At 40.2% G+C, this 16,542-nt stretch overlaps 1 protein-coding gene across 2 annotated transcripts in view; it reads right to left on the bottom strand.

Moving 5' to 3' along the window:
• Positions 1 to 15,166, bottom strand: part of LOC101476805 (kinesin-associated protein 3) — a 16,968-nt gene extending 1,802 nt beyond the window's left edge. Inside the window, exons 1-18 of one of the 2 annotated variants that reach the window (XM_004573973.2) lie at positions 15,011 to 15,166; positions 13,921 to 14,052; positions 13,489 to 13,646; positions 13,128 to 13,189; positions 12,816 to 12,957; positions 8,690 to 8,789; positions 8,480 to 8,604; positions 8,255 to 8,353; positions 7,929 to 8,107; positions 7,220 to 7,382; positions 6,154 to 6,254; positions 5,964 to 6,072; positions 5,746 to 5,858; positions 5,353 to 5,518; positions 4,249 to 4,374; positions 4,047 to 4,145; positions 1,175 to 1,260; positions 928 to 1,084 (exon numbers count right to left, since the gene is read on the bottom strand). In XM_004573973.2, the coding sequence (XP_004574030.1) occupies positions 928 to 1,084; positions 1,175 to 1,260; positions 4,047 to 4,145; positions 4,249 to 4,374; positions 5,353 to 5,518; positions 5,746 to 5,858; positions 5,964 to 6,072; positions 6,154 to 6,254; positions 7,220 to 7,382; positions 7,929 to 8,107; positions 8,255 to 8,353; positions 8,480 to 8,604; positions 8,690 to 8,789; positions 12,816 to 12,957; positions 13,128 to 13,189; positions 13,489 to 13,646; positions 13,921 to 14,052; positions 15,011 to 15,051 (2,158 nt within the window). In that variant the 5' untranslated portion in view covers positions 15,052 to 15,166. The remainder of the gene's footprint in view (positions 1 to 927; positions 1,085 to 1,174; positions 1,261 to 4,046; positions 4,146 to 4,248; positions 4,375 to 5,352; positions 5,519 to 5,745; positions 5,859 to 5,963; positions 6,073 to 6,153; positions 6,255 to 7,219; positions 7,383 to 7,928; positions 8,108 to 8,254; positions 8,354 to 8,479; positions 8,605 to 8,689; positions 8,790 to 12,815; positions 12,958 to 13,127; positions 13,190 to 13,488; positions 13,647 to 13,920; positions 14,053 to 15,010) is intronic. The other variant, XM_004573974.2, reaches the window with a different exon arrangement.
• Positions 15,167 to 16,542: the final 1,376 nt, after the last annotated feature.

The raw sequence follows: 16,542 nt of genomic DNA, 5'->3' as shown, positions 1-16,542 counted from the left end.
ATTTCGATTTCGATTATTGATTATTCATTCTGTGAATTTTGTGTGATAAACTGGAATAAAAACAAACAAAAATGATAATTTATGCCTAGAACTGCCAAATAAGTCATTTTGACCCCAGAGAAATGTAAAACACTAATCAGTACATACTTGGCTGTATTGTGTGTAAACAAAACAAACACATATACATTTAGATAAGAATGCTGCTATATCATGATCAAAAGCTAGTTAAAGATAAATAACTATTAGCACAGGCGCTGTAGCCAGAGTTTTTGCTGGTTGAACACAACAGAGACCTGAGTGTTTGTACTAATCCGCACAACAGTGAAATCCAGAGAGGAGCAGCCAAATCGGATGGTTTTAAGGGGTGAGGACTGGGTGAAGGGCTACAGATGGGGGGAAAGTGGATGGTCGGTGTGGGAAGAGGTCCAGTGGCATAAAACAGAGGTGGACAGATTGATACATTTTCAGTATTCTACGTTTACAATAATTTATTTATTAAAATTTGGTTTATTTTGTTGTAGCCGATTGTATGGTAAACTTTTAAATGTAGTCAATGAGCTATTTCACAGTGAGTTCCTTGTTATTAATAGCTTCATTATATTTGCTTTGTTTAATTGTGGACACTAAAATATATTTTACCTTTACAATCTGTAATGAAATAAATCACTAGACAACTTCTAAAAATTCATGTTAAATGCTTATTTTGTCAAATCCTAATAATTTATAAAAATTAAACATCAACTTCCTCAGGAAATGATTTCCTTGCCATTTCTGCTGCTGTTATGGGATGAGGTCAAAATGACAACCTGCCAGTCCCCCCCCCCCCCCCAAAACAAACTGTCAAGTCTTGTTGGGAAGGTAAAATTTACTGTCAGGCTGGTCAATTTTCCTGTTCTACATGCACAGCTGAGTCTTTGCTCAGTGTACCTGCACTGTAGAAGAGATCAGTCCGGTCATTGTCGTTATCATAAAGATAAGGCTCAGACTCATCTGCTTGCCGACTCTCAACCATCTCCAGCCACTGGTTGTTGTGGAAACGGAACTTCTCTGACTGAATTTTCCTGCCCCACTCTTCGTCATATTCCTTGGAGGAGACAGACCAAAAATATGAAGGTGCATTTCTAGTCCTTATTTTAGAAAACAGACATCCATCAGTAGCACATTGTTAACTTACAGCAATAATATCAAGGGTGTTGTCACACACTTTTCTAATTTCTGCATTCTTGTCATGCATCAGATCAATGAGGTAAGCTGGAGCCTCTACAAAGAGGGTTAAAGAAAACCCACAGAAATCCTCAGATAGTGCTGTAAGACAGACAGACATATATACATACACACATACAGAGAGAGAGAGCGAGAGAGAAATGAATCACAACCTTGGCCAGCCGCTTGAAGAGGTACACCAGAGAGACCAAAGGCAGGAGAATAAACCAGCTGTTCTCCACAGAACCATCCAAGGTGTACTCTCAGTAGCATTGGAACAATATGAGAACAGCACAACCAAGACAGGAGACAGACCAATACTGGAAGTGCATATGTGAGAACGACCCATAACGGCAATGCTCAGTGGCTAGTGGATCTGAGGGCAGACCACAGCAACCTTCCTGAACAGGATCCAGTAACCACCACAGTGACAGACATCCAAGAAAGGGTCTCCAATATCAAGAGTTTGGACAGCACCAGGCCCCGACATGGGTCACGCCTACTGGCTGAAGAAGCTGACTGCACTCTGGCGGCACAAATGAACCAGCTGCTAGCCAATGAGAGACACCCAGAATGGCTAACCGAAGGCCGGACAATCCTGATCCTCAAGGACCCCCAGAAGGGACCGGTCCCCTCCAGCTACCGACCAATAACCTGCCTCAGCACCGCGTGAAAGCTCCTGTCAGGCATCATAGCAGCTAAGATGAACAGGCACATGGGTCAATACATGAGTGGGGCACAGAAAGGGATGGGCAAGAATACCTGAGGCGCAAAACACCAGCTACTGGTAGACCGAACAATCAGCCGAGACTGCAAGACCAGGCTGACCAACCTGTACACTGCCTAGATTGATTACAAGAAGACCTATGACCTATGCCCCACACATGGATCCTGGAATGCCTAGAACTACACAAAAACAACAAGACCCTAAGAGCCTTCATCAGGAACTCAATGGGGATGTGGTGGACAACACTAGAGGGCAACTTCAAGCCCATAGCACAAGTCACCATCAAGTGCGGGATCTACCAAGGAGATGCTCTGTCCCCAATGCTGTTCTGCATAGGCCTGAACCCCCTCAGTGAGATCACTGACAAGACTGGCTACGGATACTGACTACGGAAGGGAACAGTTGTCAGCCACCTCCTGTACATGGACGACATCAAGACAGAGACAAGACATCAATTCACTGATCCACACCACCAGGATATACAGCAATGATATCGGAATGTCATCCGGACTGTATATATGTATATACACACACACACACACACACACACATATATATATATACACTAGGGGTGCAACGATACACAAAATTCACGGTTCCTTCCTACAATAGCCCGACGGGCAGGGAAGAGATAGATTTTGGTAGCCCGACTGAAAAAATCGCTAGCTCCGGGACGTCGGGCTAGCGATATTGCAAGCCCTGTATCTGATTGAGGAATCACTCATCTTTGGAAAAGAGAGTTTATTACAGAGAAATGGCTCTTTCCAAAATAAAAGCTATACTATACGCTTCTTCTGGGCTATATTCTCAGCAGCATAAGGAGAATCATGTGCTAACAGCTGTCTAAATGACTTGGCTAAAGTTAGTAGCATGCTTGCTTTTTTTGTCTGCTTCCACTTGTCTTTGCACTAGGATGATGTCGGCGTAAATGTGCAGTCATATTCGTTGTGTTCCCACTAGTGATTTCAGGTTAATCTCGTTGAAATGACCTTAACGCCACAACACAGCAAATCTCCGTTAACGAGCTACCGCCGATCGCTCCGTGCATGGGGCTAGACGGCCAACACGTTAACGAGCTAACTGCGCTAACACACTAGTTCACACCAATGTAATTGAGCATTGCATGGCACATCCAACATACTGTTTTACTTTAGTCCATGACTCGCTTACCTTCAGGGTCATACGTCACATGAAAACCAAAATAATTCCAAACGCCAGATCTGAATGAGGTTCAATTTGCCTGTTGCAAGGAGAGCTTAACTTCTGCCTCGCTAGCTTGCCCTGCGCTCTTCCTTCTGACTATGCTGTCTGTGTTGAGCGCTCAGTGGATCTGCGCTGGACAGTGCAGCCTAGGCGGAGTAGTCGAACACAGATTCACTGAGCGCTCAACACAGACAGCATCGTCAGAAGGAAAATTGATGAAATAAATTACAAATGTTGTATTGTTCGATACATATGCGTACCGAACCGAAAGCACTGTATCGAACGGTTCAATATCGATACGAATATCGTTGCACCCCTAATATATACACACATATACACACACACACACACACACACACACATATATATACATATATATATATATATATACATATATATATATATATATATACATATATACACATATATATATACACATATACACATATATATATACACATATATATATATATATATACATATATACATATATATGAACATTCAATGCACGGGCGACAGATCTGGTTGACATTCCTGCTGTCAGCATGCCAATTGCACGCTCCCTCATTGCTTGTGGCATCTGTGGCATTTTGCTGTGAGACAAAACTGCACATTCCAGGGTGGCCTTTTGTTGTGGGCAGTCTGAGGTACACCTGTGCACTACTCATGATGTCAGATCAGCATCCTGATGTGGCACACCTGTGAGGTGGGATGGATTATCTCAATATAGCAGATGTGCCCACTACCACACATTTGGACTGATTTGTGACCACTGTTTGGGAGGGATGGTTATATTGTGTATCTGGAATGAATTTTAGGTCTCTACGTCCATCCCATGGGGAATGGGAGCAAAAACAAAAGTGTTGCGTTTATATTTTTGTTCAGTGTATATATCTCAAAGACGGAAGGATACGGGTGTCTTTGATAATCACATCTCGTGTAGCTTGGTGAAACACCATTTGATAGAAGACGTAGACAATCTGGCATACAAACTCATCGTCCTCCTGCTGGGCTATATTAAACAAAGGAGACCCATGATAAGCAGTTTATAGACCAAGGACACAGGAAAGTTATATGTAATACATTTTTGGGGAAACCACTGGTATGCATGTTACCGTTCAGTAGCTCAATAAGTGCAGGAATAATGCCAGATTTAGCTAACATGACGGCACAGGCATCATCCATGGATACCGTTCCGATCATTATGACCACCTCCAGGATGAGATCATCCTCTGCTGAACCTGAAACAGACAGAAGGAAGTGTAGTTTTAGAAAGTTATTCCAGTCAAAAGAGAGCAGTTAAGTTAACCATTTTCTGACTTTTTGATAGTTTTGCAGTATTTATTTAGCACTAGTTATAAACAACTGCTTTATAGTAGAACAAAGAAATAAACATCTTTAATATGGGAACAACAAATACAATGTTAGTGTAGCTGCCGTCATGGGCAACTCTCGCATTTAGGTTCCTTTTATTAGATATTTAAGGTTGAAACAATAATTAGTTGAAATATTAATAAATAAGAAATAAATAGTAATTCATGTTTCGTTGATTAGATTTATATGTTTAAATGTGTTATTTGTGCTAATTGTGCAATTAGATAGGAACCTTTTCTAAAGTTCCGTCTGTTGTTGCTAAGAGGGCATTTTTTTGGCTGTCACACTCAGCAAGCTAATTAAGAGAAGAGCCACGAGGTTTGCACATCTACAGAAAGTTATAAAAGAGTTGGATCTCCCCACAATGTAAAGATGAAAGTTTTATTCCCTTTGAGTGAGGCCAATGAGGTAAATGTTTTATTTTGTTTCTTATCGTTGTATGTAAATACGCGAGTGTTGCGTGATATTCCAGTGCAATTACCGCAGTGAGAGCTGTAATGTGTACTTTATTGATCCTTTTTTTGGAGTGTTTCGTCATATATAATGCTTAAGAATATTCATCTAAGTTTGTATTTCTTTTTAGTTCTGACGGCATTGTATCGGCTGTGGTTGGACATCATTACATGTTAAGACATGTCGAAGAATCCTCCTGTCTGAAATAAATGTCAGTTAAAACGCAAAGAACAAGTTGAGCTTTATTAAGACTCGAGGGGAGTAACAGTTAGTTTTTTCTGTGAAAAGAACTATGGCCAAACCATAGCAAGTTTCCTAGTACTCTCTGTCCCAACAAGTGCACAAATTCCACTATATTAAAAGAGATGAAATGAAAAATTATGTGACGGCACCTGGTTTAAGTCTGTCTTTAAGGTAAGGTACTAGATTATACTCCTTCAGCACCAACTCCCAGTCCAGGTCAGGGATGGTGAGGTTGGCTAGAGTCCCCAGACACTCCAGAACCCAATCCTCTTCTTCCTCTTCTTTAATCTCCGCTGCCAGGTCACCAACATAGTCCTGACAAAGCAAGAAGAGAATTTACACAATTAAAAACAAACAATCAAAAAACAAAACAAACAAACAAACAAAAAACAAAAACACCCCACCTCAACCATCCTGAAAACAAGGCTGATGTTTAGGTCAATACTGATCACAGCAATTTCCGTACACAATGATTATTAAATAATGACTGATAATAATGATAATTTTAGTTTGTAACGTTTTCTTTATTGCATATAACTCACTATGAACAGTGATTTGATTTGGCCATCATGTTGTGAGATGTTTCTGATCATCTTCATGAGGAGGCAGTCTTTCATCTTCAGAGCTCTTTTCATAAGCATCTTCAATCCATCTCCTAGGAATGGAGAGACACTCAGAATAATCTCTTCCAAAAGCCATACAGACATCTGGTACCTGTGATGGTGAGGCAATGGTCTAACTTGTGCAAAAAGTAAAATACCTTCACACATGAGTTGTGCATTCTTCTTGTTTGCAGCCAGGTTGATGCAGATGGAGATGAGCTCAGTTTCAATTTCCTCCTCACCATGCTCGTACAGCATTTGCATTAGCTACACACAAACACACAAAATTGTACCTAAGACTTTAGAACTCAGGCACTATGAGTGTTCAGCTCAGTGTACATTTTGTACCTGTGGTATGCAGTCAGTATAAACAAACATGCCCTTGAACCGGTCATCCATGCTGATGTGGTACAGGATACGCATTGCCATCTGTCTGTTGTTCTCATCCCCTGAAAACACACACAATAACGATGATACCATTACCATGTTACAGTTTTGCATAAAATGCCAAGGGTTCACAACAGCTACACTGCAAGGCTATTAACTATAAAAGCAAAACGCAGAGATAAATGCATTTCCCAAATCTGGGATATATAAAGAGCATCTTTCATCTGGTGCTAAGCTAGTGCAAGATTTAAACCAAGGTGTTTGTGTTCATTAAAGAAGTTCCCTAACTGAATTAAGTGGCAAGAAGTTGACTGAAGAGGCAGTTGAATCCAAAGAATCTCAAATATACAGTAGCTTTAAAAGCAGGCTGTAAACAGGACACAGTTTGAAGTAGGTGAGTTTAACCCTTTATTTTAAAGCTACCTGTGGCTTTTTTTCTAGTTTGGTTGTCATTAATTTAGTTTTAAATTCCATTCCAATTATTCCTTTCTTTGTTCTACTCAAACAACAAGTGAATCTCTGTACCCTACTAATTCATTCCAACTTGTCAGAATTGCTTGAACTGAACTTTCTTTGGTCAACAGCAGATTCCTGCAGTCACCCGTAGTTTGAAGACGCAACTTGTCTGCACACACCTACCATTTACTCGCAAAGCTGCAGTGAAAGGTGGAAAAGGTGCAACCAAAAAGGGAAAAACAGAGATCATTTGATGGACTGAATGGAGACTGAACAGAGATCTCCCTGTGCGGGCAACAATCTCCGTTTATCGTTTGGGTTGCATTTTTCAGTTTGATCACAGCTGAAGAGGAGATTTTCAACATAAGCATGAAGTGCTTTTATAACACCAGGAGAATGTGAACAATTTTTATTCAGGATGTAACAATCCACAGTGTTGATTGTGTGTCGACTTATCAGCAATACTTAAAAAGCTGTAAGCTACACGTTTGTTCCCAGCAGTCACTTTGCTAAAAGTACTGTGAATGGATCGCTATGTGCTGCATGCTATTAAACTAGCGTGCATCATTACCTAACAGGACAGTGAGTTTAGGTAACAGGCCAACTTCTACCATCTTGGCTCTAAGTCCAGAGTCAAAGGAGAGGTTGAGCAGCAAACGTAGAGTCAAGTTTAATAAGTCTTCATGTTTACAGGGAACCAGGCGAGCCAACCGCTCCACTGTATCCACCTCAGCCTACAAATCAGAGACAAACACAGATTATAGCAAATCTAATGATGGTAAATTCAGCAGAAAATAATTTATGCCACCGACAAGAGCTGAACGAACATCAAGGGCATCACAATAAACGAAAAAAGACAAATTCAGAAATCCAAAGCAAGGATTACTATTATTCTACTGTTTACCTACTTTCCAATATTAGAAGCTAATAGCTACATATTATGTGGAGCTTGTCAATAAGACACTACCATTTACAGCCCCCTCCCCAAAAAAAAAAACCAACCTAACCTCTGCACTACAGAAGACTTACAATACTGGAAGACAACTGACTTACAGAATATTTCCCCACAATCATTACCAGAGGAAGAAGGAATAACAATGCAAAAACAATGCAAACCGGGTCCCCCCCCCTATTTTTAAACAAAGGATGTAGAATAAAAATAAATGAAGTTGACTTGGTTAACAACAGATCTCTGTAACATAAAAATGATCATCAGGACTGTTTCTCCTATGCTCCTGGCAAGCGTTATCGAATCTGAAAGTCTTGTTTCTACCACCCACCATGTCATTCTTATTCTCAAGAAAGATGGAGAGTTTTTTAAGGAAAGAAACCACCAGGACAAGCAGCTCCTCATCATCACGTTCAAGAACTTTGACCAACAAGCCAACAATGTTTTTATTCCTCATCTTCAGTTCTGTCCTCGTATCCTCAGCAAGGTTCAGCAAGAGGTAAAGAGACACTAAGAACCAGAGAAAAACAGGCCAGCAGAAGTGAGGAGGAGAAACAGAAAATTAGAGATGATATAGTAATTTCAGTTACATCTGATCAACAAAAGTTCTGAATGAGGAGATTTAAAAAAAACAAAAAAAACAAAAACAAAGCCTACCTCTGAGCAGCTGTTCCTGCTTAGCCAAAAGGCCATGGTATTTTCTGAGAGCCTTGTCCTGGTCTCGTCTCAGGGAGCCATTCTCTGGTGCAGACTCACGTGCGCAAAAGAACATTAAGGAAAACATTATTTTTGCTGACTTAATGAGTACATTCTCATTAAGTCAGCAAAACTATAAAGGGAGAGAGCAGAAAAGTAAGCAAAAAACACCAATAAAAAGGATATAGGCCTTGTTTTTCTTGCGTAGCTCCTCACGCCATGCGTCGTATCTCTTCAATTCATGTTCGACCACACTCATACACAGGGCGCCTATTTTATAATGACTCACCACCCCGTGAAACTGGGAGAAACTGGAGGAGGAAAGGTAAGAGGATTAAACACAACAGTAAGAATAAATGTGATGGAAGTGAGCTGCTATGTAAGTGTGTGTGTTACCTGGAGAAGCAGAAGAATATATAAATGATGATGGTGGCTAGGTCTACACTCTGCTTCCAATCCTCCCTTAGTACTCTGGCCAAAGCACCAAGAGCTGTCTCTATTAGGAAAGACAAGGGAAGTTTTCACATCATAAGTACAGCAGATAACGGCACAATAATATATTGTGATATAACATGTGCCATCTAACAAATTTTCAGTTAGAAAAAGATACTTGGGGCAATAGAGAACCTATTGAGCCCATTTCCAGGAGCAGATTTTTGGTCTTTGAGTCTTAAAGTAGCTTAACATGTTTCGCAGTTCAAAATCCTTAATCCTTAGTCATATAGTCTGTGTAGCCCATAACTTTATTTTCTGTCTCATATTTGCCGTTTTATGGGGTGCTTGTTAGCTCAGTGCGTTGAGCGGACGACCACATGCCATGCGGCTGAGAGCAGCTAGCCTGCGCCCACTTACAGTTTATCGTGGAATATCTAGGACAGACATTTTGCAAGCTTACTTGTTACAACCACACTTGAATTCATTGATTTCTTTAGAGCAGTGTTTCCCCAACCACTGTGCCACAAGAAATGATCAGGTGTGCCCTGGAAGATAAAATGTACAGCTCTGCCATCACTTCTGACATAAACGAAGACAGAAAAACTAAACAGCAGTGACGTTTGTAGGGTTACTGAAGTTGGTCTAGCTGGTATATGATGATGTGCTACATGGTGGCTAGCAACACAGCTATGTTAGCATAATATAAACAGTGAAGCTGGAGGAGGAATGCTAACTTTTTCCACTCGATAAAAGTTAAAGCAAGGGTTCCTGATTAGGGGTGGGTTTTGATTATTGATTTATCGATTAAGATCAATTCTAGCTTGGATAACGTGATATCAATTCATTAAAATCCTGAATTGATTTTAAATATAAATTTATTTTGCCCGAAACGCCAGAATCTCAGGTTAAACCTTACAAGATTTCAACAACCACCAAAGAGCTAAAACAGTAAATGGGAGCAGGTACACGGATTCTGCACAAAGACGTAAACACAAAGCGTGGACCCGCCGACGCATCACAATCAGTGAGATGTCGCCTTTCTCACCCAGCGGCACAGACACAGACACGGTCAGGGCTGAAAGCAGACAGCTCACTGATTCTGATGTTTCAGTGGGTCCATGCTTTGTGTTTACGTCCTTTTTGCACTAGAGTCTGAAGCTGCAGGTTTTATTTCTCTCCAAACAGAGAGACATATCTGTACCAGCCACTGGTACAGATGTGTGGACGACACCTGGGTCAAAATCAAGACACAAGAAGTGGAATCCTTCACTGCGCACATTAACGCTGTGGATAAAAACATCAAGTTCGCCAGGGAAGACACAAGGGACAACTGTTTGCCTTTCCTGGACTGCGCCGTGCACATTGAAGAGAACGGCAAACTCAACATCGAAGTTTACCGGAAGCCCACACACACGGACCAGTACCTCCTCTTTGACTCCCATCACCCTTTGGAACACAAACTTGGAGTAATTAGGACCCTACACCACCGGGCAGAACATGTTCCCTCTAAGCCTGAAGGAAAAAAGAAGGAACACACACATGTAAAGGAAGCACTCAAAACGTGCGGCTATCCTAAATGGGCGTTCTTAAAGTCAGCAAAGAGGCACAGAAAAGAAGACCAGACACCAGCGAGGGAGGATAAGAAGGACAGATGCAACAACATTGTCATCTCCTATGTAGCCGGTGTATCAGAGAAACTCAGGAGAGTTTTCTCCAAGCATGACATCCCAGTGTATTTCAGACCCAGCAACACGCTCAGACAGGAACTGGTTCACCCAAAAGACAAAACGCCAAAACACAAACTTAACAATGTGGTGTATGCTGTACAGTGCAGCGAGGAATGCTCAGACCTCTACATTGGAGAGACCAAACAGCCACTTCACAAGCGCATGGCACAACACAGAAGAGCCACCTCCACAGGACAAGACTCAGCAGTCCATCTGCATCTTAAGGATAAAGGACACTCTTTCGAGGATGCCAATGTTCACATTTTGGACAGAGAGGACAGATGGTTTGAAAGAGGCGTGAAAGAAGCCATCTATGTCCACTGTGAGCGACCATCTTTGAACAGAGGCGGGGGTTTACGACACCAACTGTCTGCCATCTATAATCCAGTTTTGAGATCCTTTCCCAGACGCCTTAACGCCCACTCACATCCTGGGCCATCTGACCTCAGGAATTCGCATGTTAGATAAGGTGGGGCCAGGTTTCACAATGAACACACCCAAAACTCTGGCTGATTGGGACCCACACCCAGTTTCACACCTTGGCTCAGGCGATTAGAGGATCATCAGGGGGTCCTTTTGTCCCTCTGTGGGGGGTTACTCCCACTAGGTTTATATCTGGGACTCTCCACCATTTGACCTTAGAACTGAAGAAGCTTCTCGGATGAGAGGTGAAACGTCTTCAAGCAACTTAAAGAAGTCCAGACGCTTTTCTTTGCAAGCTCCTTTGACTACGATGACCTGGATGACTGAGAACCTTCACAGACATCTCCAAACAATATTGACTGAACCAGCAGCAAAAGAAGATCCAAACTACGCTTCACATAAACATCGTCATGAATTCCCTCTTACTTTACTGCATTATTCGCTCGCTTATTAGCCACCAGTCTGCAGAATATTTTTAAGGCCATCTGCTATAAAATCCCAGGCCAGGAAAATCGCCTTCATGTTTTTCTGTTTTATCCTCAGTTACTTTGACACAAAGGCATGTTCTGTGATGCTTACGCTTTCGATAAAGTCTCGAAAGTGTCAGCTTTCTTTTTACAAAAATAAAAACATGGATATGTACTGATACGTGATCAGAATTATAATATTTGAATCAAATCGAATCGATTTGGGACCTTGTGAATTGGAATCGAATAGATTCTAGAAATCAGTGACGATACCCAGACCTATTCCTGATGGTTAGGGACAAACGCAACTGCGTGGCAGGATGCTGTAAATGGACTAAACTTCAGTCAGGAAAACAACTGAGATAATCCATCCACAATACGAGGTTAGTCATTAATATACTGCTGCATGGCATAAAGCTTTAAAATGAACAGTGGTAATAAAAACCGAGAGTAGCTGAAGGTGATCACTGCCTTTTTTAGGGGCTTTTTCAGATTAAATAGAACAAGATACAAAACATTAAAACATGTTAAAAACACAACAGCCTTGATAAACGCAGAGTAGTTTTGACCCAGAAGTAGAGTTCATATGTCATCACTTAAAAATTGGATATCCCACCTGCTGTGAATGTTTTAATGCAGTACAGTTGTTATTATTATCATCACTTGTCACATCCTGTTTATGACAGTTAAAATTAATAACATTGATATAAGAAACTGAGCCAATTTTGCCATACCTGGTGCACGGGGAAAATTATCAATATGCTTTTTGTGACATTTTTGTTTGGTGGTGTTCTGTGTGATTTTCCTAATGTGAAATAAGTGCCATGGCTCCAAAAGGTTGGGAAACACAGGTTTAGAGTGACCCACTCTTTCACTAATGTTTGTAAAGCAGACTGCATGGCTAGGTGTTCGATTTTATACACTTGTGGCAATGAGAATGAAAACACCTGAATTCAAAAGGGTAGCCCAATACTTTAGTCCACACAATATATCTAGCATCAAATACCATCATAACACAGATGTCAAAATGGAAGTATTCTAACAATAACCCAAAGAGACAACCTTCGAGTCGATACTGAGCACTGGTTAGGTTCAGTTATTTTGTAGTGCAGGACAAAATGGAAAAATATGCTAAGAACTTGCTACTGCTCTGGAGAAAATGACAATTATATAGAGCACAAGTAAAGCATGCTGCCTTTAATTATTAGACAATTAGAGAATCAAATGTTCTTTCTGTATGCAGAAAAATATAGCTAAATAAAAATCAATCAAAAAAGGTAGTAAACAACGATGAGCTCTCAGGGTGCGTTTGTACCAATGATGTTACACTAACTTCATTAAATGGTTTGAGTCAAACCATATAAAATAGTTTTAAGAGATGACACACTTAAACTATCCAGGAATGTCAGGAAACTGCTGTAGGTACGACTCTGTTAACCATCAGAATTAAGATGGAGAATAAAAGTGTACCATTGTGCAGTAGCTCCTCCAGGTTATCAGGGTTACGGGCAAGCTGCAGGATGAGAGCTGAGCCTCTGATCTTCTCTGGAATCCCTTCATAGAGCAGTTCAATATACTCATCCACTCTAGTTATACTGGCCTCCTCATTTAACTACAAACACAAACAAACACACAAAGTTGTTGACTGATAACAAATGCATTCTTTCACCAGCCAAACTATTTAAACAACACATTTGAGCAACTTCGGGTTGTTGCTTTAATGAAGACAGAACATGTGCTTACTGCTGTGTGAGATCAAACTACAGTGGAACAAATGGTTACCTCTATGCCTTCAAATGGTGTCAATTCTTTGGGCTTGACTGTTCTTTTTCCTTTTTTTTCCACTGGTGACAAAACACACACATACATAAACAGCCAAAACAAAGCACATCAGCATTAATTCCAAACTTGAAACTTTAATTGCATTAGTTTACATTTTCTTTTATTAGCATCACAGTGCATACTTTAGGTCTGCCATTACACAACCTCCTTACATGTCTTAATATTTCTAGAATGTTTACAGTACATGCTGGACTAACAAGCTGCCAATCTACATGTGGGACTGAAGTTAGCCAAAGTTGGAATTGGACAGTAAAGATTTTGGGCTCCAGAGCACAGGTGCAATGACGGTGGTATGACTAACCGTTGCTCTCCACCGGGGATGATTTTCTGTTCTGCAAGTAGTACAGGAGCTGCTCCACCTGGGGCAGACGGGAAGCAGGGATCATCTTACACTCCTCCAGCACTTTCTTTGCCAAAGCTCCCACATCTGTACTAGGAGAAAGACTTTTCATGCGGATACTGGAGCATGAAAAAAAGAGCAGAAGAGAAAGCAGAAGCTAGCAGGTTTCATTAAATTCAAAATAAATATACTGATTGTAAAACTGTGGCCCAATAGCCTTTTTTTTCTGGCATAAATAACACATTTTTTTTTACTTTTTTTAATCCTTTCCACAGGCAGAATAGTCCTCTTTTCACACACCTAATGCAAAAGACACTGTCATGATGTCACCCACTAGTTTGTTTGTGAGGTCCTGTTGTGATGTAAAACCTAAAGACAGATGCGCTTACTTACATTTTTTGTCCCTCCTTGCGTTCTCCAAGCATATGTCCTCCACTCTCTCCAAGGATAGATGCCTCCACCTCATAGTGGACTACAAGGGCCTTCTGTGTGGGATGGACGTCCAAACCGCCCACAGTCACTTTGCTTTGAGCGATCAAGAACAGGCAGTACAAAATACAGTAAAGACATAAAACTCCAGTTATTTAATTTACATCATACCATATAATAACTGCATCGGACGCAAATCAGCTAGCAAGTTAATTTCACAACAAAATGACTTTAAATTTTACTACAGAAAATAGGTCGTTAATTGCCAAGCGAGTAAAATATCCGCCGCCCATAACAATAACACATAGGAAGACACGCCCAGACATAATATTACTAACCGGCTAACAATAAAACACGATTCCACAGAGAGTTAAAGCATGACAAACACGAGCTAAACTCGGTGCAAATCCCTGATTGCAAATAAATTCAACACTACGTGCAATTAGCTAGCGATTATCCACCACAGTTTAGCACGGAAGCTTGCTAGCTATGTTAGCTCCAATTCAGATTTCCAATCCCCCTTCCTTCAGGTAGGGAAGGTTAAAAAATGTTTCCTTTTATTGGCGGATTTATAAGTCAGTGGAAAACGTAAAATCAGTCGTTATTTGTTTATAAGTTGTCATGCACAGTAGGCTCCTTTTAGAAATAATTGGGTAACTGTGCTAACGAAGGGGATGTGAATACAACCATGAAGGCTGATTTAAATGGTGAGAGATTTTAAGTGACCTTTCTGTCAACTGCATGTACGCCAAACTGACCGTTGTCGTTATTTATTTAAAACATAAACAATTATATGCTCGCATTCTGCACCGAGCAAGAAAACAGGAAATTTCCCAAATTGGAAAGGTAATTAAACATCGCACTATATAGAGAAATGCCATGGATCAGGGCAAGCTAATTAGCAAGAATTTCAATTTAAAAAACGCTTCCTCTTATCTTCTAAGTGTTGGTTAGACGTTCACAGTAAAGCTAACGTGATAGTATGGACACCATATATTACTTAAATTGGTGACCATATCTAGCAAACACATTACTCTTAGAATAATAAACTCACGTTATGACTGACCGTTTGAGATAACGTGCATCATCCTGCATCTTCCTCAGATTTAAACTTCAATACTTTTAATGAACGTAACAGTAGTGATGTGTCGAAGTGTGTCGGGTAATCTCGGGGGTGTTTTTGTGAAGCGCGTATCGAGGCTTGCTTTGATTACGTATGCAGTGACGTTCGTACCACGTGACTGATTCAGTAGCTGGTAGTGATGGGAATTACGGATCTTTTTAGAGAACCGTATCTTTCGGCTCGACTCACTAAAAAGAGTCGTCTCTTTCGGCTCCCAACCGGATCTTCAGATTGTTTTGTTGCTTCAACTCTTTAAGACCTACTACAGAACCAAGTCTGCCAGAGCTTATATTATATTTTTACATGCTGTAGTGCCATTTTTGGGAGCATTTCAAGTTGCTATACATCAATACAACGATTATAGCCCAAATTTTAATAATATGTATGCATTAAGTGCATAGTAATTACATAAATTGTCACAAAGTGCAATAAACTATAAAAAAATTGAAAATCTTTTTGTTTTTTTAACATATATTTCTAGTTAGAGAAATTTAAGAGGCTTGTCCCTCAAAACTGTAAATACAAAAAAGTTGTACAAAATAGTTTCCCACCACAGGAAATTTATTTTGAGTGTCTTCATAGTTTTATTTTTGAAATACACCAATTTGTATATACTGCAGGAAAAACGAAAATAAATATTATAATGCAAATTTGCAAAAAAAAAAAACAGCATATGCATCAAAATTAACTATTTTCAGCGGTTCAATTTGACTTCTAAGCATCCCAGAAACGACACAGAAAGTCATAAAGTCAAACATAACTTTTAAAAACACCACTATAGGCTTACAAGGCACTGATGGTAAAAAAAACTACATTTCCGCGAAAATGACGTCACTTCCGGTTTCGGGCAGGTAATGGCGGACATGTGATAGTTCGCGCTGACATCTATTCCAACGTACTTTAAATAACACTTTCAAAATTAATTGGGCTAAACATTTTCTTAAAAACCCTACCTCTATCTGGAACTTTATACCATATCATATTTTCTCTCGTTTTGGTGGCTTTAATTTTATTTTAAATTGTAATTACAATGTTGAGAAACTCCCTGTAAAGCTTTCATCCTTCCATAAGCAGGTCCTCTTAGCGTGGACCCTCATTTATAAACACAACTTCTCACCTCACAAATACCTTATCTGGAACAACAGAGATATTTTCAGCTGGTTAGTAAAGAGGGACAACTACTTACATACGACGACTTTATTGCACTATATAATTTTCCAATCAGTGTTCAGGAATTCTCAATGGTGCTTGGTGCCATACCCTCAGGGACTTTAATGTTATATAAAAACACTGACAGCTCGATCTCTACCTCAGTCACTCTCTCTGATCCAGCTGAGTCACCAATAGGAAAAATCTGCTTTTCACAGGAACTTGGTAATAGCAATAAAAGAATACGTAGTTTATTCCAAGAAGATATCGTCTCTCTCCCATATATAATATCTTATTGGAACCGATTTGTTCCA

Source organism: Maylandia zebra, linkage group LG18 (genome assembly GCF_041146795.1).
Source record: "Maylandia zebra isolate NMK-2024a linkage group LG18, Mzebra_GT3a, whole genome shotgun sequence".
Taxonomy (NCBI): Eukaryota; Metazoa; Chordata; class Actinopteri; order Cichliformes; family Cichlidae; genus Maylandia; species Maylandia zebra.
This window is presented reverse-complemented; position numbering and strand designations above follow the sequence as displayed.